The sequence below is a fragment of the Puma concolor genome, chromosome E4 (genome assembly GCF_028749965.1).
Source record: "Puma concolor isolate L17-30 chromosome E4, mPumCon1.1.hap2, whole genome shotgun sequence".
Lineage (NCBI taxonomy): Eukaryota > Metazoa > Chordata > Mammalia > Carnivora > Felidae > Puma > Puma concolor.
The window spans coordinates 45,443,396-45,468,866 of record NC_141683.1 but is presented as its reverse complement, the minus strand read 5'-3'; the positions used below and the strand labels follow the sequence as shown (position 1 = coordinate 45,468,866).

Here is a 25,471-nt window from a genome sequence, read left to right as displayed (position 1 = left end):
GTTTAAATACGCAGTAAACCTATTTTTAAACTCAGATGATTCAGCCCAACTGAGAGGAGCTTTGTTTCACGATTCCCCAATATGCCGCGTGCAAGATTTCTGCACATGATTTCTCTGCCAGACCACCACAGTCCGCATCAGTGACAGAGCCCCTCACTCCTCCGAATCCAACAGACTGTGCCAGTGTGTGGAGGAGACCAGGAGCCACACCAGGTGCCGGGCAGCGTGCCGCAGCGCTAACGAATCGGAGAGTGGCCTTTACAAGCATCTGCTTTAGAAATTCGAAAGATACGCAGCCCCACGCCTATGTCCGCTGTGTCTGGTGATGGGAAAGGACACACACCTCAAATGGCATCCTGGGCACAGGATCCTGCTCTGGACGGAAGACTCCTGGTGACCGTTTGCCTCTGCGGTCCACACTTGCTTGCTGGGCCATGACAGCTCTGTTATCAGCCATGCTGTAGGAAGAATCCCAGTAGAACTCTGGGACCTTGACTTCTGAGGGATTATGGTTATATGGCTCCATGGGAAAAGGCTTCATTTTTTTCTCTAGAGGCTGCTGCTGCATTACAGGAGGTTGCAATGACGGCTCAAACAGTTTTATGGGGTCTTGGGGCTGAAGGTAGTAGGACTGTTTCACAGGCATGATTTTCCCTAATGGGCCTTGAACCTGAGGGGGATTCCACAGCTGTTTGGAGGCATCTGCCTGTTGATACTAAAAAAGAGATGCTTGTCATCAAGATGAGGATAAAATGCAATGTTACATTCAATACTCAGGAAATCACAAAATGAACTTGAGAAACTTAACTGACAAAACTCAGTTTCCTTTACCCTTTATGTTTTTCAATACGCAGAGCTTTCTCGGATGATGGGCAGTGAACTCACCTTCTCTTTCAATTCAATTATTTATGAGGTTTAATGAACAAATGAAAGCGTGTGTGCTATGTGTGTGTGTTCCCCCTTCCCAGCCCAAGTACTGTGGGGTTGATGATATTTAAGAATGGTGTCATAGCTTTCTTAACACCTCGTCAAGATTATGATTCTATTTCCCTCCTGTAGTTTATTTTCAAATAGGAGAATTATTTATACAAAGTTCTTCTCTACAAAGTTGACAAGCAGCAGCAGCAAAGAACAGTAGTTAAGATCTATTATCCTTTACAAAGGAGAAAGGGAAACATCTGAACTTCCCTAAACAGCAGAGAGAGTGTATTCTTCTCCATAATCCTTCCATAGCAGAAGCATCTGGAAAGCTTAAGTAGTAAGCTTTGGTAATTTTGGTATTTCTAATTAACCAAAGTAAGTTTGGTATTTCTAATTAACCAACCACTGGACCATTCTAGTCTCCCCTCCTCCTGATCTTGGCTGGACGGTACGCACAACTGTGACTCACCTGCTGGAACCCAGAGTGGTGAGGAGGGCTTTTCCCCAAAGCCGGCACGGCTTTTGTGGGGGATTGCTGCTGAGCTAGAGCTTGAACCTGCAACTGGCTTGTGGACTGTGCTGTCGGCTGAGCTGGTAAAGATGTAAGGGGTTGCTGGGAAGGTGGCTGTGGCTGTTGAGGTCCCTGGTTCATTGGCCCTGGTCCAGAGGGCCGTTGCTGGCTGTAAGGAATGTGGGACTGTTTCCCAGCTTGCACCTGGTTTCCTGCTGGAGAGTGAGCTGTAGGCTGAAGAAAGGTTCCTGGGACAGAAACACCAGCTGGGAAGGTGTAACCTGAGCCCATAGAAAATGCCACAGGAGGGGGAATAACATATGTTGGGGGCGGGAACCCTTCAAAATAGAAGAACATAGCAGCTTTAGTTCTAAAGACACTTAGCAAAAGAAAGGCAAAAATAAGTCATTTGGGGGTAAGGTGGGGTAGGGTAGAAGAAGAGGTCTTCTAATAAATTAAAAACGGCAGGAATCAGACATCAAGTAAGACTGATCAAGCATCAATCTTTAACTTGATTTCAAGAATTAAATACAGAGTATTGGCTGCTATTTCTATCCACTGAATCAAGTGGAGCATTCTCAAGGTGGTTTCTTAAATGCTATGTTTAGTGATAGGAATTCCTTCATGATAACAAACATGCATTTGTATATATACTACAGAGAAATGGTTCAAAAAGAACTTAGTAAGCATCAGAGAAAAGAGAACTTCCTTCTACCTTTTAACATTATGGTTTAGTAATGTAACTCTGACAGAGTATAAATTATTCAATGAGGGAGCAGAAACTCCTATACAGATGAGATTAAGTAGAAAATGTGTATTTACCTGGCCGGCTAGGAAGAGGAGGGAAGGCTCCAGGGTGATGAATGGGGATGAACTGGGAGTTACTTGCTTGACTTGGGGTTTGAGTTACAGGTGTTTTCCTGGCTTCAGACACTGGAGTCTTTCTTAGTTCTGTCTGGGATTTCACCTATGACCAACAAAAGCAAAACCATCTATAATAATCTGAAACTCAAATGTATCACAAAGAAGCACCTCTAAGAAAGAATTTAAAACCCCATTACGTCAAAAAAAAAAAAAAAAAAAAAAAGCATATGAAGGTATCTAATACCTAAATAAAAAGTGGGGAAAAAAAATCAAAACAAATTATTTGTCAATTAAAGATAGAAGGGTTTTGTTTAATTGGTGTGACGATTTTGCTTACACAGAATCATGAACATACTAAATACAGAAAGGACCTGAGAGCTCATTTGTTTGACAAATGAGACATCTGATACCAACAGGTTAAAAAACTTGCCTATAATCTTAAGCCACCTATTATGGGCTCCAGGGCCCTTTATACTCAAATTCATTAGACAACAAACATGGATAATGAATTAACAATGATGAGTAACTCACAGGAGAGACACTTTGGCCCTCAGTTTAATTTCATCTGGGCAGCCTCAAGCATACCAGTCAGGCATCCACCGTCCACCCCCAATGCTACCACCCCTTTAGAATAAGGATACTGTCAGCAGTCAGAACAGGGCCCAACATTCTACACAATGAGCTACACAGAGTAAGATGTCACATGCATTGCTCAAATTGAGTAAAATGAAGGAAAACAGGTACATTTACAGAGAACTTAGGATGAGGTAAAGAGAGGTGATACACTGACTCCTGTCAAGCTTTCTTTAATCGTCTGGAGGCAGATTTAAGAGGGATGAGAGACCAGAAAGGGGATGCTCAGACTGGCCCTCGCTGGGAGGCAGCTGCAGAGAACGGAGGCAGAGCAGGCAGGACATACTAGACTCACCCCTCAAACACTGGTCCTCCAGCTTTCTACAGTTCATCTGGCTTATTCTCGGTCTTTCCCCAGCACCTCCCTCTCCCCATGCCTTTTCTCAATCTCTGCCCTGTTTTTCTCTGTTTCTCTATTAATCTTAAAATGCAACTATTATGTGCTTATTTCTCTCCTTCTCAAAAAAACTCTGTAGATGAAACAGGCTGAAGGCACTGTTTATATCTGCAAGCAGCCTTCAATAATGTAATGTTCCTTGTGCCTACTGCTAACAAATACATTTGCCAATATGCTAACAAATCACATGGCTATTTAGGTATTTGTTCAGACGTGAATGGTATCAATGAAACCAGCACAGAACAAAGATCATCTTTGTTTACATGAAATCATCTCTATCTCCTCTTTGGAAAGGTTTAAGAAAAAGTCACAAATAACTGAGTAGTGTTTACCTTTTCCCAGCAAGAGACTTAAACTCTTGCTTTACAAACTCCCATGAGCCAGGATAACACTAAAGTGATACAATGCCACTGGCTGGGACAGGTATCAATGTCAAGAAAAAGTCTCATCTTTTTCCAAGAATATATTTTATCTTTTTTAGTGAATCTGAAAAAAAACCCTATAAGCCTTAATATACTCTTGGTCCTACTTACTGGCTCTGTACAAGACCCTACATTTCCCAATAGAACACTAACAAATGGCAGTTACACCTTCTAAAGCAAACAGAATTCTTTGCGGAACTGACAGCTCTGGTCATTTCAAACTACCTAACTGAAAGGATTGACAGAAATGTCAAGACAGGTTGAGATTTTTTTCACTCACATTACAATTTCTACAGGTTGATGGAGTAGCCACCTACCACAGCTCTTTACATGACCTTACTGTGCCGCATTCAAGCTTCCAGAAGAGCCAACTCTCAAGCTTTAGGAACAAAATGAAAAATCTTGCCTTTTGTGTGAGCCTTCCTCTACCTGCGTTATAGTTCAAATACAGCTTACCTGCACTGCCACATTCTGCTTTCCTGTTTCCTGTAACTTTTCTAAGGTGCATTTCTTGGTTTCTGTTTTCCTCTTGTTGTTGTCCTTCTTTCCATCATTCTTAGTTACAGTTATTCCTTTGCTATAGTCCCTTCTCACCTCTTTGGGAGGAAAACTTCTTCCTTGGTCTCTGTTCACTTCGCGCGGCTTAATGTTCTCTTTGAAGGTGACCATTGGTTTCTCTCCTGTGTCACAGTTGTTGCTTAGATTACGGCCCGTGGACAGCACTGATTTCAGTCCTGGGTTCCCGTCCGCAGCCAGTGACTCTATCATGGATGTTTCTTGCAGAATGAGGTTCTCTTTGGCTTCACTGGGGTCTTCCAGTATTAACTCAGGAATTTCTGTGATAAACAACAATTTCCCTACCTCATTTTCACACTGAATCAGCCTAAAAAAGTAAAAATAAATCCACATATGAAAACCATAAACCTAAAAAACAATAACAATGGGACTGTGCATGGACCCAACAGTCAAGTAAGTACATTCCCAGCCCTAAAGACTTAGAGACAGCAAGATATTACAGTGTAATATTTTTATATAGCATAACAAGCAGTTACAGAAAAACTCAAATCCTCATTATCCCTTAGCATCACCACACATTCCCATGCCCCTTTAATGCTTTCTAGTAATGACAGCTATATTTACTGAGCATGTCTTAAGTACAAGGCCCTAGACCAGACCCTTGAAGTAGTGATCTGTAATTCCTGTTTTATAGGTGTGAAAACTAGAGCTCAGAGGGATTAAACTCATTCAAGCATGCAACCAGTTAAGTGCTTACAGTAGTAGGACAGGAGCCTGCATATAAAAATTAATCTGAAATAGTTACTGACTTTGGAAAGGTTAGAATCACCTGGGGAGATCCTAAAGACACACACCTCGGGGAGTGGCAGAACTAGAAACCTATCTGACTCTAGTCTATCCTGACTGAAATGGACCGCCACGACCCTGTCAACACAAATCACCATCCCTGTGAACATACAATTTTGTTAGATTTACACAGATATTTACAAATGAGAGCAGAAGTTCATGATTAACAAGGGAGACAATGCTTATTTCTCTACACTAGGCAGTGTAATGGGGAGCACAGAGATTAAATAGAGTATACTTATGATCACCAGGGTCATAATTTGATGATGTGTTACCAGCATCCTGGCTTACGAGTTTATAATCAAGAGCATCGTACCAGAGCCTAAAACACATGTGGGGTGTGTAAGTGTATCTGATAAGAAATACCTTGGCTGATTATCAGCAATCCATTTGCCTATAGAGATCAAGCGCTGCTGTCGTATTTGTCGTTGCTGACCTTCTTTGTCTCCTGTAATACCCTGGTGGCCTTTGGAGAAATCCAAGTTCCTAAAATCGAGATAAGCACAAATTACACAAAATTAAACTTCTAAAGGTATTTCCCAGGCAACCACGTTTACCTAATTTAAATGCAATGGTTTCAGATTTTTCCACACAGGCTAGCTACTAAATTCAATCGACTGCATTTTGAATGTATGTTGCCGAAGATTTTAAATACAGTGAAGCAAAACAAAAAAGACAATATGCATTTGCATATTTTTACTCAGATTTTACTTTCTAATTGAGCTAAAATAAGTCACAACTTTTATTTAAAAAGATACTTTTACTGTAAGAACGAAAGTTTTCATCAACACTTACCTTGCATTCTATATAATTTGCTTGAAATGACCACTGTAATGCTAAAGGTCTCCGAGTATGCCTATTCTAATAAACAGTATTAATCTATCTACTTTAGGTGGCCCTAAATCAGAAAAATGTATTTATATCAAAAAATATATACAGCAAAAAGCTCATTGACATTAGAAAGGTAAATCAACCTGAAAAAAATAAGGATTTTCAGATTTTTCCTCATTAAACTCAGTATTATTTTTAAGTATCTAAGAATTGCCAGGCTGCAGGATAGATGCTGAAGACACAAAGATTGATTATAAATCAATCTGATAAGTACTGTAAGAAAAACTACGCAAATAAGCATAGTTAACAGGAAGGCTAGTTCCTTCTGCTAAGCTCTGAAAAGACTTCACAGATTAAGTTATTACCTGAGCTGGACCTTGGCAGGTGTGTTAAGTGTTTACAGGCTAGTAAGGGAAGGGCAGAAGAGGAAATGGGGCTGCTCTAGGCATGGCATGAACAATGTGTCAGAGGAATAAAAACAAAGTTACTCAAGAAAAGGACCTAGCCAACGTATACTACGTTAAGGATTAGGGGGCAGGTGGCAGAAAATACCACTGAGAAACTAAGCACTTGGACATGAAGCTAAAAAAGATATTGGAACAATTGGGGATGAGCGAACTGAAGTCTTTGCGTTATTAATGGGACTTCAACAGGTCTGTATTTTTAAAAATATAATCGTGAAAGCAGGGCAGAAATGAGCTACAGGAGAGGGAATCTAAGTAGGGAGGTTGATTAGGAAGCTTTTTATACTGCAGGTTAATGGTGATAAAAGCCTGAACTATATAGGGAAATAAATGGGAGGAGGTGGGTCTAAAAGGCATTTTAGACACAGAATTACAAAGACTTGGTGAGAAAGATTAATGGAAATAAGGATATTTTTTTAGAGTTCATGTAGGTGGATAATGGCACACAGATAAATATAGAAGGATTATTTTTTTGCTGACCTAACAGGAAAATACAAGCTCATTTTGGGTCATGTTAAAGTTTGAAATGCACAGGGAGATCAGATTGTTAAACTATGAGTCAGAAAAAAAGTCAGACACTGAAACTTTTGGGCTTAGTTACTATCCAAGAGATGAATGCTTCAGACAAAAGGATGGATTTGATCACCAGGGAGAATATAGAAAATGGGAAGGAAAGGGCAGGGAAGAACCCTGGAGGATAATATTCTGAGTGATGTGGTACAAGGGACTGAACTAAGAAAAACAGCTAAGAAAAAAGGAGGCTTCATATAGGAGTGGGATTAATAAACTCAATGCTAGAGAAAATTACACAGGATGAAAATTATAAAGAAGTCAATGGAGTTTGGTAACCAGAAACACACTGACAGTTTAAGTTGAATGAGGCTGAGAAATGACTGGGAGTGAGGTGGGGTCAGTAAAGTTCTCACACACTATGCTTTTAAGAAGTTTGATGATGGGGGTGCCTGAGTGGCTCAGGTGGTTAAGTGACCGAGTCTTGATTTCGGCTCAGGTCATGATCTCATGGTTTGTGGGTTTGAGCCCTGTGTTGGACTGTGCACTGACAGTGCAGGGCCTACTTGGAATTCTCCCTCTCTCCTTATCTTTCTGTCTTGCCCAGGCTTGTGCTCTCTCTCAAGAATAAAAAAATAAACATTAAAAAAAAAAAGTTTGATGACGAAGAGAAAGATAGAGCAACATCAGAGGAAGAAAGGGTTGTCAATTTTACTTTTTAAAAAGAACAGGGTACACCTCAATGTTAGCAGGCCAAAAGGAAGTAACCAGCTGTTAAATAAATAAAAAGATACTGAACTACAATGCAGAGAGAGGGTAACAGGTGGGGAGGCAGGAAGAGATAGGATCAAGGACACAGACCAAAGAGTTCAACCTGAAAAGGAGTAAGAAGTTCTTCCTCTAAGAAGAGACAAAAATGACTAGAAAAACAAATTGCTTTGTCATTATTAATGATATGAAAAATGTCAAGCAATATCCTCTGGTTTGCATTTGGTTCCCATTTTTGAGATTTCCCCTCTAATTTCAACAAAGTATAAAAAAATCCAGTGAATAAATACCACTTGGGAGAAGCAATTTTCTTCTTTTCCTTTCCTTCCCCCAAGTCTGTAAAGGCACTCAGTATTGGCATTACAGAGCAATTAAAGGCATGACATACACAAATCTACTTCATATTAAAAACGCTTTCGCTTTTACTTGTTAAGAAAATAAGACAAAGCTGGGATAGATCAAAGGTTCTTCTACACCCAAGCCTGATTCCTAATTTTAATACTATAACCACTGATAATAAAATAAAGCTCCTTCAGCTGCCACCCACCTGAAAGAAGGTCTCAAAGCCAAGAATCCTTGTAACTCAAACTCCTCTGGAAGTGGTGTAGCTACAGAGGGGTAGAAATCAAGATTTGTAAAACATTTTAATTTAAAAACAGGTTACCTCTGCGCACTAGACGTTGTCCCCTAATACTTATCTACTACTCAGTGCCGAGGGGGATGGATACAATGGACTATTTTTTCCCTGGCAGCCTTAAAAATTCATAGCCCCACATCGGTAATCCCACTGTTTAGATTATCTCCTTGTTACTCAAAGTATTGAAAAACAACACCGACATCATCCAGGAGCTTGCAAGAAATGCAGAATCTTAGGCATTGTCCCAAACCTACTGAATCATAACTGCATTTTAACAAGACCCCAGGTGATTCATTTGCAAATTGCTTGAGAAGCACTGATCTGATGGAAGTAAGATCATCAGAAAGGAGTTAACTACAGACTGTTCAGTGCAGAATTATTTACAATGTGGAAAATTGTACAGCAAATGGACAGTGATTAAATACATTATGGCATATCCACAGGATGGAATACTATGTGGCCAGTAAAAAAAAAAAAATCACACTTCAAATGTTTAAATGGCAAAGGGAAATGCTAACAACATAACATTAACTTTAAAAAGCAGGCACAAAGCTGTATCTGATATCAGTCATAGGCAGGTATGTATATGTACACTTAAGAAAAAGGTCCCAAGAAAATACACTATAATATGAACAATACAACGTATCTTTGTAAGAGAGAACCATGGGTGACTTATGTACTTAATGTTTGTATGTCCCAGATGTTCTATAATAAGCAGGTATTACTTTAACAGAGTAACGCTGTTCAAATTAATTCTCTTAAAAAAAAAAAAAAACAGTAAAAATGAGGAAGGAGGGAAGAAGCCGGAAAGAATTTAAAGGTATTGTACTCTCTGGACTCCTATTCAAACAGGAGCATATGCTGCTGAAAGAACTGGAAGAACATTACCTCTACTTCTATCCACTTATTCATGATAACTGCAGCATTGAAAGTCCCTTCTGAGTTACTGAACTTAAACGAAAACAAAACATGTTTTTCTCTCGCCTTCAGCCTACTATCAGTGATGGGGAACGATGTTAACAACATCAAGTTAAGTTAGCCCTTACCATTAGTACTTGAAAGATCCTCTTCATGGGGATGGAAACTATTTAGAAGAGAAATTAGCCAGGGCCAAATGCTGTAAATTAAAAAGACAATTCAGACTTTGTCTAAAATGGAGATACTAGAACACTAACAAGCCAGGACAATGTTATCTATAGGGCCTAGACTTTATGTACTTTCCCCTCTCGCTTCAGCATTTTCAATGCTGTATGATTTCCTAAAACCTATTTTCAAAGATGTCTGTCTAGGTAAAAGATACACCAGAAGGGTCATATTTGCACAATAGAGACCTACTACTGCAGGCCATTTCCCAGACTCCTAATTTAACAATTAGTGAAAATCGTTTGTCAGTTTTAAACACTGATAATTGGTACTTACTGGGAACACACTGACCAGAGAAACAACATATTATGTTTTGATAGAGCTGTCACACACATTATCAGTTGTGGAATCCACTGCTAGCTCTTAATCTGTGACGGGGTTGGGGTACACCATAGTCAAATCACATCCTTTGTTCAAAGTAATGACTACACCTTTTTCTTTATCATGTGAGAAAGTCCACACATTGTTAAAATACCAAGGTAAACTGAAAGTTTTCATTTGTTACCATAAAATCAAAATCTCCTAAGAACCATCAGAATTATTCTGAGTAGAGATTAGAGAGAAAACAGTGAGAGCCAAAATAACTCCCAATCCTCTATGCTCAAAACAAGCAAATGTAACTCAAACGCAGTGTTACTGTAAGGCAGGACCAAACAGCTTATGTATAGGAAATAATGGAAAAAGTAAAAAATCACTTCTCTTCAACTTCTAAACAGAAAATTGGAGCATACTGTAATGGGTAAGAAACAAACTGGTTTTTACTTCAATTTCATTTTGAAATGTGAAAAATGCTTTTTCCCTATGATTGCAGCCAGGAATGGGGGGGGGGGGGAACACACAGGGAGTCAGAAATCCTTAAGATTTTGCCTCACACAAGAAATTCAAACAAATAAATGAAAAACATACAAAGAGGTCTTCAGTTCAATTTCCAGAGAGTGGGTGGAAAACACAAAGTCTTCCATTGTTCAGATGTTGTGTTTTAGAGGCGGTTTCTACATATCCATGAATATCAAATAAACAAAGCACACAAACTAACATGAAATTCTAAGACACTTACTACTGTCTTTCATCTACCACTGCCTCCTGAAAGACCCTGGGTCTGAGTCTCAGCCAGTCCATGGAGACCTTGACTGCAGGAAGGGGATAGGCATTGTAGGACTCCTCCTGAGACTTGTTCTGGAGAGGACACTTGCACAGGATGCCAAGAAAAGACACTTAAAGAAAAAAAATGTATTCAGAAAACATACGATATTTGAAACAATGTACCAGTCCAAATTAAACTAGCATTATGAGACTTCTGCTGTATCCCCCTTAATGCTTGAATACTTCACAGTTGTTTTGTTTTTTTTTAACATTTATTTTTGAGAGAGAGAGAGACAGAGCAGGAGCAGGGGAGGGGCAGAGAGGGAGACACAGAATTGGAAGCAGGCTCCAGGCTCTGAGCCATGAGCACAGAGCCTGACATGGGGCTCGAACCCACAAACTGTGAGATCATGACCTGAGCTGAAGTTGGTGGTTTAACCGACTGAACCACCCAGGGGCCCCATCACAGCTTTTTACTAAAAAGGCTTTTATCCCCCATGTTAAAAACTGTTACAGGGGTGTCTGGCTGGCTCAGTCGGGGGAGTGTGCAGCTTTTGATCTCAGGGTTGTGAGTTCGAGCCCCATGTTAGGTGTAGAGATTACTTAAAAATGAAATCTTTAAAAAAATGTTACAGGTATATTTGATGAGGGGAGGGTATCAGGAGATAAAAGGACAGAACTTAGGGTTTAGGCCTATATAGGAGGCATTTTTGTTGTCACTAACACTCTGATGATGAAAATGCCTAAGATTATGCTTTCCAAAGAAGACAGCACAGAAAATTAAATGATTTGAATTAAAATTAAAAATTTAATACTCACTAAAGAGGGCCAGCAACTGTGTCCAACACAGCTGCTCATCTTGGCTATAACTATGCTGCTCTGTTTCATTGCTAAAGTCACGAAGGTGATGAAGTTGAAACAGGTTGATGACAGTGACGTGAACTAACTGCTGAGAGTTGAAAGCTTTTTGGAACAGCAGCCTCTGTAAAGTAAGACAGAAATACTGCGGATTATCGAGAATAGGAGCCACCTTCAACACAAGAACTAAACTGGCAGTCTGCATTTAGAACCAGATGGGTAACAGAGTCACAGATGAGTCAATGACTTCATTCATTCATTCATTCATTCATTCATTTAAATTCAGTTAGTTAACATACAGTGTAGTTACTGGTTTCAGGAGTAGAACCCAGTGATTGATTCATTACTTACATATAACACCCAGTGCTCATATCCCAGCAAATGCCCTCCTTAATGCCCACCACCCATTTAGCCCATCCCCCCACCCACCTCCCCTCCAGTAACCCTCAGTTTGTTCTCTGTATTTGTCTCTTATGATGTGCCTCCCTGTTTTTATCTTATTTTTCCTTCTATTCCTCTAGGTTCATCTGTTGCGTTTCTTACATTCCACATAGGAGTGAAATCATGTGATATTTGTCTTTCTTTAATTTATTTCGCCTAGCATAATATACTCTAGTTCCATCCATGTTGTTGCAAACATCAAGATTTCATTCTTTTTGATCACTAATATTCCATTGTGTGCGTGTACACACACACACACCCCACATCTTCTTTATCCATTCATCAGTCAATGGACATTTGGGTTCTTTCCATAATTTGGCTATTATTGATAACTCTGCTGTAAATACTGGGTGCATGTGCCCCTTTGAATCAGCTCTTAATTGTAGGATTTTAATCAAGTCCAATGTGGTCTGATATCTCTTAGGCTGACTCTTTGCCTTGAAAGGAATTCTTGAAAGGAATGAGCCCCAACACCACAGAGTTCTTTCAGCTGTTTTTCACGATACTTTTTTTTTTTTTCCCGAGAAACCGTGTATTTTTTAATATGATACAAAAAAAAGTTTTGGGCATCAGTCAGTAAAAGTATACGTCTTAATCCATTAGAAGTGGTTTTATATGAGATGCACATATAGTAAAATATTAAATTAGAATCAATGACTAGAAAGTAGATGTACACAGTAAAAAAGAAAAATTTCAAACCAGAAGACTAAACAATGTTTTTGAACTTTTGGTACACAAAGTATGACTTCCAAAATTTGTCATAAAATGTACTCAAAGGCTTGACGCATTTAAAGACACTTATTTATAAATGAGGTACAGAGCAACAATATTGGAACACGGGGTAAATGATATACTAAAACAATTAATAATGTGGTACAGGCCCTTCTACAAATTATAACACTGACATGTTTCCCTATTAGAAAAGTACATGTATGATCTTCATCATCAAATTCCTTTACTTTAGTAACTAGTGTTTATAGCAACCTGCTAAACCAGGTTATTACAGAATTCACTACATGCTCTCAGCCAGTGGCCTCACCCTTCTACCTTAATATCTGCAGTAATTTTAGATTACTCCCATAGAAAATATTTTTCAAACACAAGTTCCTAACAAAGCTGACAGTTACAAGTGATGATATCTTGGCTTCACCCTACACTTTAGCTACAGCCAACCTCCCTCCTTCTCACTGTCACTAGCCTTATAGTGGGAAACAGACAATCTTACTGATGATTCTACAAGCAGTGACAAGAGATCCTACCATCTCAGAAATTTAGAACTGCCTTTGTCCAGCAACTTCTGAGTTTTTTTTCTATTTACACAAAGAACCTGAAACATCCAGAGTAAGTTTTAGGATCCTATTAGCAAGATCTCTCCCATTATCACGGCAGGAAAATACCATTCAATTCCACTTCAGCTACTCTCTCAGCTTCCTTGCCACCTACAATGCCAGTATATACATGGAGAATGCTCATTCCTTTTTCAAAGGCATCAAGCATTTTTCCTTTCTTTAAAATGTCCCCAAATCCTATCTCTTCTTCTGAATTCTCCCATAAAACTTCTCCTTCAGTCTCTATATCTAACCTTTTAGATAAACTGACCATTTATATAAACATATAATATTGGCAAAAAATGAGAATATTAATTTGTATTTTTCAAAAAGCATTTTTTCTTATGAGTAAAACAGAACAACGTATCTATTAATCCACTGGCATTTTATTTTAGGCAGCAATGTCCTATAGAAGACAATCACAGCCCTTTAAAGGATTTTCTAGTGTATGCACAGAAGAATTAATGCATGTGAGTCCATCCTAAGTACTAGCAAATGAGAATGTAAAATTTCACGAAGGCACAGACTGTGTCTTGCTCTCCCCTCCACCTCTAAAAGCCTAGAGAAGTATATGGTTCACAGTAGGTACTCAGTAAGTACTTGGTGAAGGAATAATTCACATCTTTAGAAGTAAAAGTGTAATTATGTAGTTATATTTTCATAAAATTTAGATTGTATTGTAGGAAGCAGAGGGCCTCACTAGGAACAAAATCAGATTGGAACGGACACACTGTTACTCAAAGGCACCTTCAATAGCAGTTGTGGAGTTTACTGAACTCAGTACCATGAAAAAAACAGCATGTATTTAACATATATAAAAAGGCTTGCATCTCATTTCCTAAATCACAGGCCTTAAATCTTTTAATACACCTCAATTTGGTAAACATTTCTGCTTAGTAGCTAAAGATTACTAGTTAGATATGCTGAAGTTTACATGTAGATGACACTAATTATCTACATATGCTTTAGAAACACTTTTGAATATTTACTCAACTGTGCTAGAATTTCACTCCAACAATGTTCTTCTGGTATTTCAGTAATGAGTAAAGGTAAAAATAGATCTGCCTCATACTATGTTTAACTTTAGAGTGTTGGAATGATACTTCAAAGCATCTTTTAGGAATTGTCCACATAACCCCCCAAACTTTATATATGGAAAGATATATTTCAATATTAATGTTTGAACTTGAATCAAATGCAAAACTGACTAGACTCTAGACCAGAGTAACTTCCATATAGAGAGGACCTAATTAAGGTAGGTTCCCCCCAATCCCTATTTCACAGAAACAGAGCCAGGAGCAATCTCAACAGGTCATTGGATCCAATCCCCTGCTAGTTTACAGAACTGTACCTAAACCATCCAAGGAAGACGACTGTCAACCTGACTTTTAAGCTCTTCAAAGACAGAATCCTTAGCAACCCCCTATAGATATCTTTTTAGGATTAATGATTTTAGTTCTGACCTCAGAAAAGACAAAGAGAAGTTATTTTAAAATAATCCTTCATATATCTGACCACTTATAATGAAACTATTCAGACTTATTTGTTCTCTACAGGCAGAATAGCTTAGGGCATAAAAATTAGTTGTTCCTTGCTTGTACTTGATTCTGTAAATCATGGGCTAAAAGTTGAAATAGGCCCCTAAAAGAAGCAGAAAGCAGCAGGAGACTCTAAAAGATTATTCAAAAACAAACTATTTCTATTATAGTTATTTAGTACAATCTCTTGTACATAAAAAGTGTTAACTGCAAAATGATTATCTGTAAAACTACTTCACATTGACTATACTTGGCTAATTTATGTCTCTTAACTAAGTTTTACAATCTCTGGAACATGTTACTTTTATACTACTTATAAAACTGTAAGGCAGTTATAGACAACATCCCAAGTGCTTAGATACCCAGAAGCAACCAAGAAATATAAAATGTTCTTTAAGACTGTCTTGTTCACTGTTGATCCCAGTGACTAAAACAGTGACTGACATTAACAGGCAGTCAAATATTTGTTGAATACATGAATTAAAGACAGAATTAATACTGCTAATTCAATATTCTAATAAAAGATCATTTTCATATTTATAAATATAACAAAGGTTAATTTATTTCCTTACACAAATTAATAAAAGAATGAAATTCTCATTCCTTTCCTTCAAACTACCACAAATCCTGATGGATCAAAGCACAATGAGAATAATGAGCCCGGGTTGCAAAATGGAAATATTATAAAGTAGGTACCAGAATTATATCTAAGAATATAAAAACCATCAAAAGTAGTACTTTCAAAACTGAGAGAGAAAGGTGCTTGATCTGAGAAGAAGGAGGAGTTGGTTTTTTCTCCCCACTTTGGTAACTTTCTGCCAAACAGCAGCTATTTAGTGAAAACACCACTGCTATATTTCTTTATAGATGGTATCTCTGTTTAAATTGAGGGGATGCTGTATGCAAAAACTCCATATGCTTCAAATTTACATTTAACCAAGAGTTCACAGCTAAGTAATGACATAAAAACTAGGAGTCAACTTCATCAATATCTTATGCTTCCTGATTTATTTATTTATTTTTTTTTTTTTTAATTTATTTTTGGGACAGAGAGAGACAGAGCATGAACGGGGGAGGGGCAGAGACAGAGGGAGACACAGAATCGGAAACAGGCTCCAGGCTCTGAGCCATCAGCCCAGAGCCCGACGTGGGGCTCGAACTCACGGACCGCGAGATCGTGACCTGGCTGAAGTCGGACGCTTAACGGACTGCGCCACCCAGGCGCCCCTATGCTTCCTGATTTAGACAAGACAAAAAAATTCTCTATTTTTGAAATCTAACCTTAAACTGTTCTTCCAATTTCTCTCGAAGTGGGCTCAACTTTTCCAAGCTCTTACTCAGGTACACATGACCGTGGAATTTAATAAAGGCCTTGATGAAGTCAGAAACACTCCATTTGGTTTTCACCTCATCCCGGCTGAAATGGAAGAAAAATTTCCATGAATCTTAAGCAGCGAAATGGCTAACACCTCTTAAAAGAGGTTTCAGTCTGCAAAAACACATTATTTGAGCACCTGATACACAAGGAGAAGATTCTGCATGAAACTTTTTATCTGCAACACACTCAGAGGAGTTGTGAGAATTCAGCAGCCTGTACTCCTCTACTAGGAACAAATCAGAGGCTGACTGCTTGAAATTCAGCAATGACTACATGCAAAACTATTAAAACATATCTACATGTTGAGAAATTAGGCAAATGGAAGAGAAGCACAGGTAACTATCAGTTCTTGTACGCTATCAGGTTGACAGGTGAAGACTACCAGGTTACACAAAGTCCTCTTGGAAAAGTCAGCCCTACCTTTCCAGTGCTTTAGAAAGTGCTTTTTGTAGATTAGTGGAGGCAGCTGGGAACGGGAACTTCACAGCGATGCTTCTGCAGTAGTAGAAAATTGTGGTCAGATGGTCTCCTTTGGAAGAAGCTAAGATAGCCAACTGATTGTAAGGCTGACCTAGAGGAGAAAGTTAAGATGCTAAAGTAACCCAAGATGCACAGTCTTGCTATCAGAATACAGGTGATCAGTTTTCAAACCTTTAAATTAATAATGGGGAGTATTTTATACAGTAAATCTCATGAGTAACTCATTACAAATGGGCATAATTCAAAACAGCACACTCCCACAACAGAACATAGCATGTACAGGTTAAAAAGCACATCATCAGGGTAGAGAGCACTAGAAGCATAGGTAAGACTTCACGTGGGCCTAGGAGACTCCATCACAACTACCACGTCTGCCACCGCTGTGGGAAAGCAGCCAGAGACAAAATGAAACGAACAGTGTGCCCAACTGCCACCCCTGCTCGAAAGGAGCTCCTTTCAGAATCTAAAAGAATTTCAATTTGGCTTAACAAGAATGATGTATTTCACCAAACAAGAATCACTGCTAATGTCGCTTTTGAGGCCATCAAAAGACATAAGCACTATCTCTTAGATAAATAAAAATTTTTCTAGTAAGGAAATGGTGGTATTAAGAGATAATTAAGGAAGCCAGAGTTATTGAAACAATTTTAGATCACATTAGGGGATATTCTTTTTATACTGGTTTACTGACAACAACAACAGTTTTATTTTAAAAAATCCACTTCTGCTTATATAGAATATACAATGAAAAGAAAAAATATGACCAAAACTCCAAGTCAATCAATACCAAATCTCCAAAACTTAATACCAAAACTCCAAAATCTTTTGCTTTCAAAAACCTGAAGATGAGCCTTATTTTCCATACTGCTATAGAGAATCAAGTATCCTAGTCAACCACGACTTGCTGTGAGAGGCCCACTCACCATTAGAGGGGACAAGCTGAGCTGCATGCCTATAGTAGGACTCTGCCTGGCTGGTCTGGTTTCTGTATCGAGCTGAGAAGAGGAAAAAGAAACTTTAGTTTAAAAACAAACAATGAATAAAAAAACTAGTAGGGTACTATTTTCAAAACAACTACAGATTTCAATTCTAAAGATAATAAACACATTAAAATTAATTTAAGATAATTAAAGACAGAAAATACTTTAAAACAAATTAACTATAGGATTATGTGTGAAGTGTCCATCTGGCCTTCCCTATTTGGGACATTCAGCATGGAACCAATTGTAAAGCTTACCTAGCCCCCATTTTCAGGTCCTCCAGTGTCATGCATCACCAGCTCCCCCTATGGACTATGCTGGTGACCTGGAGCCGGCCCACCAAGAAGGGGTGAGTTATATGGCACTTAAAAACAAAACAAAACAAAAAACACTATACAATATGATCTGAAAAGTATGTATTTCTTCAATATCTTATAAAGTGACTTTGAAAAATGTCTCATACCTACTGCGATATTAAGTATGTGTGTGCACAGGATACACTAAAAGCAAAAACAACCTAAATGCACTATTCACTGAGTCTCCATGCAGAACTTGGTGCTTACTTTGACATGACCCCAAATGGAGTCAATGATTTATATGACATCTAGATATCTAAAATCTTCGAACTCAAAGGAATGTTCTCCATTCCTTGTTATTTGAGGACAGTTGAAACATAATCCTATAGTTAATTTATTTTACAACCCTTTTAGGTCACCTTAAAGGGACGAACAAGAATAAGTTACATAACACTCTCAGACAAACTACATTAAATAGAAAAACAAATTTAACTGCAAAAAGGAAACAATTAAAAATGAGGTTTTAATATAGTGACGATAGGAAGAAAAGAAGACAATCTAGCTTCAGAAGGAGTAACTTATAAACCCTGCAATTCCAAGAGTACAGACTTTTAATTTAAAAGACATTACGGCACCACTTTGAAAACTTTAGCTTTGATTACATTTTTGCTATTCATTTGCCTACATCTGCATGAAGTCCGAATAAAATTTACATCTTCATATGAAAGTTACTACCTTCAAAATCCTTTGCCAATCCCAAAATACTGAGACAATGTAAATTCTTTAATATACAATTTATAATTTCCTCTTATGGCAAACGAAATTGTGTGTACATACTCAGTTTGAGGGAAAAGAGCTTCTTTCTATGACTACTCCAAAGAAAAGGATGAATATATTAGCAATTCCTTCACACCAAAGGCTCACCAATGTCTCCAAGGTGGACGAGGCAGTGCTGGCAGATATAGGAACAGGAGCTAGACTGTGGCTTCACTATGGCGCTGGTATGCGTCTGTTTATTGCTGATAATTCCCAATTGGGAAGACTTCACACGGCATGGTAAATCTACATTAAACACCGTACACAGTTCTTGTAATAACTAAAAGGAAAACATGAGCAAGATTTAGTGGTAAGTCAGAACTGGTAAGTCAGCAGTGCTCTAACAGTAAAGTTTGTATACTTTAACATGTATACCTAATATCATATACTACTGAGACCGGAGCAAAGACTCTAAGAAAACAGGATAGATAACTAGTAACATTTATTATAAATCATATCTTTTAAATTCTTAAGTATTAGAGCAATCTAAGATGTGCATCTAAAAGGAACAGAAACATTATTTAAAAAGACTTTTTTACCTGAATAGGGTATTCAGTCCCATTCAGCAAGCAACTCCAAGAAATTATCTATCTACTATTTCTCTTAGAAAGACACAAAAACCATTAAAGACTGAGTGGTTACAAATAGGACTTAAATGCAAGCCAACATATTTGTTCGATTTTAGGAGTTCCCTGAGATTTATTTTAAGTCCTATGTCAGTTCTTATCTTTGCATACACAATGGATCTGATACAGACCTGCAAGGGACTTTTGACATTTATGGAGACTACCCACTTCTTCCTCCTTTATCTCCTCTAGTCTTACTATTAGAGGTACCTACCTCCTCCTCGTTAGAACTAACTCCTCTGTCTGAGCATGCTTATTTCATTCTTGTCTGCCTCCTGCCTACCATCCCCTCACTCTTATATCTACTGTCAACTTCTCATGCTTCTTTGCTATGGCCTGCAAATATCAAGTGTCACCCACAGAAAATATAATAATCCAAAACCAGAACACTCCCCTCCTTGATCCTAGATTCCTCCTCCAGTAACCTTTTAATGTCTCTTCCTCTTCTTAACCAAACTGCTTCAAAGGAATCCACATGTGTCCTATTTGCTTTCTCAATTCCTATTCACTTCTTAATCCATTATGATCTGCCTTCCACACAAACCCCTCTTCCCATCCTACCATCCACCACCACTCTACTGAAACTGTTGTCCATATGAGACCCAGTTATCTAATAAGCAAATACAATGGACACTTTTCAGTCATTATCCTATTGGACCTCTTTGCTGCATTTAAAACAGCTAACCTTGGGGCGCCTGGGTGGCGCAGTCGGTTAAGCGTCCGACTTCAGCCAGGTCACGATCTCGCGGTCCGTGAGTTCGAGCCCCGCGTCAGGCTCTGGGCTGATGGCTCAGAGCCTGGAGCCTGTTTCCGATTCTGTGTCTCCCTCTCTCTGCCCCTCCCCCGTTCATGCTCTGTCTCTCTCTGTCCCAAAAATAAATAAACGTTGAAAAAAAAAAATTTAAAAAAAAAAAAAATAAAAAAAAAAATAAAATAGCTAACCTTAAGGCTGATCACTGAGCTTTGCTTTTTTGTTGCTGTTGTCTTACCAATCATTCCTTTTCAGCCTCCTTTATTCAAAAGCATTTCTCCCCCGACCTTGTTCCCCAAGGGTTTCATTATTGGCCCCACACAGTTCTTTCCGTTCTATTCCATCCATTCAAATATTTACTTAAATATATTCATTCAAATATTTGGTTACTATATCAGACACCATGGTAAGCAACAGGGATAACAGAGATGAATAAGAAAATCTACGTTCTTAAAGAGCTCACAGTCAAATGAGCAAGATAGATAAATAACATGAGGGTGGGGAGGGGAAGGGGAAGGGAGCAAGGAAAACATGATAGCTAGCATAAATAAGCCAAGAGAATAATCTCTATCTGTAGCAAACTGAATTCCCTAGCTTACTTGATACATTTGTCTCACTTATCCTGGAGATAACCTAGCAGCAATATAGTATATATAGTGATGAAGCTCTATTTTTTCAGATGAGGATATGAAAGCAACAGAAATATCAAGTGATTTGACTAACGTCACAAAATTAGAAATACATTGATTCTATCACCACACTTTTTAATGTGCAGAATTCACAATATAAAATAAGACACCCTGAGGACCCAACTCATGATTTAAAATGTCCTACTTTTTTCTAAGATAAAAACCACTTCCATAACTGAATACAAATTCTGTGTACCCTTGTGTACCCTTTACTACTAAGCACAGGAATTATCTATTTCAGCTTTACTTATACCTGTACATTTGTAATGGGCAAGAATTTGCTGAGATAAAATTAGGTAAACAAGTAAATGCTCAGAATGGCTAGAGTCAGCAAACAGAAAAGGCAAGAAATACAGGAAAGGAACGAAAAATGGAGGGAGAGGGAGACACCAAAAACAGACGAATGTAGAAGATAGGAAGAAGAAACGTGGTGGATGGTAGAGAACGGAGTTTGGTAGGTACTGAAAGAACAGACTGGAACACAAGGCAAGGCTAAACATCTATCAAGAAGAAAAAAGAATGTTCACACAAAAAAGTAAATCAAACGTGGCTGGAGTATCATATAGAATGTCTTGTAATAAAATTTTGCCTGAACCCAGGAGTTGTAGGTGAAGATATCAGAAAAGTTCCTGCTGATTCAAAGATTCTGGGTAAGAGAGCTCTGGTTGATTTAGATGCAGAAACAAGGTGGCACTAAAGAAGAAAAACAGATGTTTCATAAGTTGAACAAAACTATATTTGGCAATTATTCTGTGAAAACTCAGTATTATGTTATTCCACTGCTCCTTGGCTCTTCTATGCTAAAAATGGAGAACTAACTATGAAGGTATAGAACACCACCCCTCAAAAAAACTACAGAAAATAATACTTTTTTTTGGCTCCCAGTTTCTTAGAGTAACAACTACTTGTTCAGTTCTTTGATGTTTTAAAAAAACCTACAGTAGAATGTTGTTACATCTTTACTTTGGGAATTCGGTTCTGGCTTGAATTTGGTACCATGCTTTAAATGGCTCACAAAATGACAGCTAAGAAGTAAAAACATCTTCACAGAAATATAAATGAGGATAATCATGTATTAATCTCTTCTCAATCCACTCCAATCAGATTTCTATTCCCATTTTACCAAAGTCACATTTCATTAAATCCAAGATACCATAAATTGTATGGTGAACTATTATTTATTGTAACATTGAGAGAAAAAAATACTGCCAATTAAATAGTGCCTTATCATCTCTTGTGAACTTCTAATCAAGAGACGTTAAAATATGAAAAACATTTTTAAATTATTTTTTAAAGTTTATTTATTTATTTTGAGACAGAGCACGCACATGCACAGGAGGGGCAGACAGAGAAAAAAAAAATCCCAAGCTGACAGCACAGAGACATGGGGCTTGATTTCATGAATGGTGAGATCATGACCTGAGCTGAAATCAAGAGTTGGAAGACTGACTAACTGAGCCACCCCAGGGGCCCCCAAAATATTTTAGAAATGAAGAAATACAGTATTTGTCAATGTCACCAGTGACTTCTATGCTGTCAAATCTAATTGGTCACTTTTTAATCATCTTATTTGACTTCTTAGCACCACTCAACAGGGATGACCACTCCTTCTTCTTACTGAAATGTTTTCTCTTGGCTTCCAAGTCACCGCTCTGATTTTCTACTACTGCAATGGTGGCTCCTCTTGTGCTGACCTGTTCTCACCTAGCTCTATGGTTTTAAATACCAAACACTAATGTCTGACTAAGGCAGGGTTCTTCATTGTAATCATAAAATTTACTCTGGCCCTGACCTTTTTACTGGGCTCCAAGCTTATTTATCCAATTACCTATATGACATTTGCACTCAGATGTCAAATAGGCTATCTAATTTAACACGGACAGAGATGTTTTCTCTTCAGTATTCTCCATCTCGGTAAATGGTACAACTAGTCAACTAGCTGCTCAATCTGATAACTGAAGTCATCTTTGACTCCTCCCCTATCTTGATTCCACATATCCAGTCCAATCCATGATCAAGTCTATTGGTTAATCTTCAAAAATCCATCACTTTTTTTCTATTACCACAGTAGCATCCTAATTAGCTTCCATTCCTAACCCCCATACAACATTCTCCATACAACAGCCAGGATAATCTTTTTTTTTTATTACTTTTAATGTTTATTTATTTTTGACAGAAAGAGAGAGAGCAAGAGCGAGAGAGAGAGAGAGAGCGAGCCTGAGTGGGGAAGGGGTAGACAGAGAGGGAGACACAGAATCCGAAGCAGGCTCCAGGCTCTGAGCTGTCAGCACAGAGCCCGACACAGGGCTTGAACTCACTAGATGCAAGATCACGACCTAAGCTAGACTCAGACACTCAACCAACTGAGTCACCCAGGAGCCCCCTGCTAGGATAATCTTTTAAAAATGCGAACTTTATCATGTTACGTCCCTGCCTCCTCTCCAACGGCTCGCAACTACACTTAAAGATTAAAATTCAAAACTCATCGTGGCCTAGAAGATTGTATGATGATGTGGATTTGGTCTACACCCTCAGTCTCATAGCTTAATCTGTACTATGTGTAATCAAGAAAGATGTATAAAACATTATTGTTAGCAACACCATTAACTGTTTCAATTATCAAACGAAGACAACATAAAAATGCAAGTAAAATATCCTATTAATGTTAATATATGAAAAAGTTTATTAATGCTCATTCTACAATTGTTTTAATTGTTCAACCACTGCCTAAGGAATGCTGGTGGAGAAAATCAATGCTTATTATAAAAATCGAAAAAATGTTTTTCAAAATTAGATTAGCCATATCTTTTTCATTATAAAATAATTTGAATGATTTTATTTACCTGCCTATAAAATTTTGTTTACAATTACCATACTCCCTCAATAAAAATGATTCTTGTTTTCCTTCCTTGCAGATTTATCAAGGTGCAATTAAAACTTTGGAAATGTGTTACATTCCATCATAAAAAAGGTTAAAAATCATGTTTCTAGGTGATTAACCAATCTGTATAATAACTATAATAAAAATGTATTGTAGCATATGGACTCCTTCCCTCTCTTCCACCATGCCCAGCTGCTCGGGGTCCCTACTGCTCCCCCTACTTCAGCTGTGTTCATTCAAAATTCCACTTTCTACTACATAGGGAGAGGAAGGAATACAGATTTGAATCGGACTAGAGTTTTAAAACTAGACTATATTTCAAAAATCTAAAAGCAACCAGAATGTTATGAAATCTTTCTAAGAAGTTATGGTAGAAATCTGGAATTCAACAAAGCATAGATGAAAGTAGTGATGGCGGGGTAGGGGATAACACTTTTGTTAATACTCTGAGCTGAGATTCCTCGATTAACATATCCAGTCAAACTGTAATTCAATAACACGATCTTTTCATCATCTTAAAAGATCTTCATAAACATCAACTTATAATAGTTTCATAAATTTGCATTTTACAGATGTCATAATTTAATCATTATTATAAGATATTGGTGCTAATTTTCAAATATTGAGATTTGAATTATAATATCTATTTGTTCCTTTAAATATAAATATTATTGTCCTTACTAAATATCCACTGATCTGGGTGGCTTAGATGGTTGTGTCTGACTCTTGATTTTGGCCGAGGTCATGATCTCACAATTTTGAGTTCAAGCCCTGCGTTGAGCCTGCCTGGGATTTTCTCTCCCCCACCCTCTCAGCCCCTCCCCTGCTCACACTCCCTCCACTGACCTATGGACAAAAACAAAACAAAACAAAACAAAACAAAACAAAACAAAACAAACAAAAAACACAATAAAAAAAAAAAAAAGAACCTGGTAACATTAGGAAACTCTGATTTAAATGAAAGAACAAAAGAAGAAACTTGAGAAAAAGATATCTGCCAAAAATAATGGAAAAAATTAGTATCTTTCAGTATAAATCAGACAAATCACCATGAAAACAATAGGATCCAAATGATGAGTAGGAAAAGTAAACAATGACTTATACAAAATACAAACATCTAATAAAATAGGAATGCAGTTCAATACTAATAACCCAAACATTAAATTTTAAAAGAAAAATTATTTTCCATCTAATAAGTGTAAGTTACTCATTTAATCATGCATTCACTTTTACTGAAAACACTTAACGCTGGCAAGCATGCATCAAGATAGATACTTTTGCAGGGGTGCCTGTGTGGCTCAGCCAGTTAAGTGTCCGACTTCAGCTCAGGTCATGATCTTGCAGCTTGTGAGTTCAAGCCCCGTGTTGGGCTTTGTGCGGACAGCGTGGAGCCTGGAGCCTGCTTCAGATTCTGTGTCTCCCTTTCTCTCTGCCCCTCCCCCACTTGCGCTCTGTCTCTCTCTCTCAAAAATAAATAAAAAAAAAAGATGGATACTTACATACACTGCTGATGGAAATATAAAAATATAAATGATAATCTCCTGGGAAACAACAATGTATGTTAATAGTTTTATAACTTGATTATCCAATGATTTTATTCATCATCGAGTGAAGAATTGTCATCATCAAATAATCCAATATTAGAGAAAATGCTTATCAAACTGCATGACAATACAAGGGAAAACTTACATGTTTATAAAGGAGATATAATACTGGATATGTACAACTATGTACAAAATTATTAAAGCATCAGAAGAATATATATTAAAGTAGTAATTTATCCTGAACAGAATTAAATCTTTTTCTGTGTAATTTCCAAATTTCTTAAAACTAGTATGCATTATTTTTATAATTAGAAAGCAA

At 37.8% G+C, this 25,471-nt stretch overlaps 1 protein-coding gene across 7 annotated transcripts in view; it reads right to left on the bottom strand.

The window, feature by feature from the left end:
• Positions 1-25,471, bottom strand: part of SMG7 (SMG7 nonsense mediated mRNA decay factor) — an 89,794-nt gene that overhangs the window by 5,755 nt on the left and 58,568 nt on the right. For 4 of the 7 annotated variants that reach the window (XM_086693260.1, XM_086693264.1, XM_086693261.1 and 1 more), the window contains 13 exons: positions 18,770-18,941; positions 17,493-17,564; positions 16,510-16,660; positions 15,993-16,128; positions 11,366-11,528; positions 10,521-10,677; positions 9,367-9,437; positions 8,231-8,291; positions 5,477-5,596; positions 4,205-4,631; positions 2,255-2,399; positions 1,391-1,770; positions 344-715 (listed from right to left, as the gene is read on the bottom strand). In XM_086693260.1, the coding sequence (XP_086549386.1) occupies positions 344-715; positions 1,391-1,770; positions 2,255-2,399; positions 4,205-4,631; positions 5,477-5,596; positions 8,231-8,291; positions 9,367-9,437; positions 10,521-10,677; positions 11,366-11,528; positions 15,993-16,128; positions 16,510-16,660; positions 17,493-17,564; positions 18,770-18,941 (2,427 nt within the window). The remainder of the gene's footprint in view (positions 1-343; positions 716-1,390; positions 1,771-2,254; positions 2,400-4,204; positions 4,632-5,476; positions 5,597-8,230; positions 8,292-9,366; positions 9,438-10,520; positions 10,678-11,365; positions 11,529-15,992; positions 16,129-16,509; positions 16,661-17,492; positions 17,565-18,769; positions 18,942-25,471) is intronic. The other 3 variants (XM_086693263.1, XM_086693266.1, XM_086693265.1) reach the window with 2 other exon arrangements.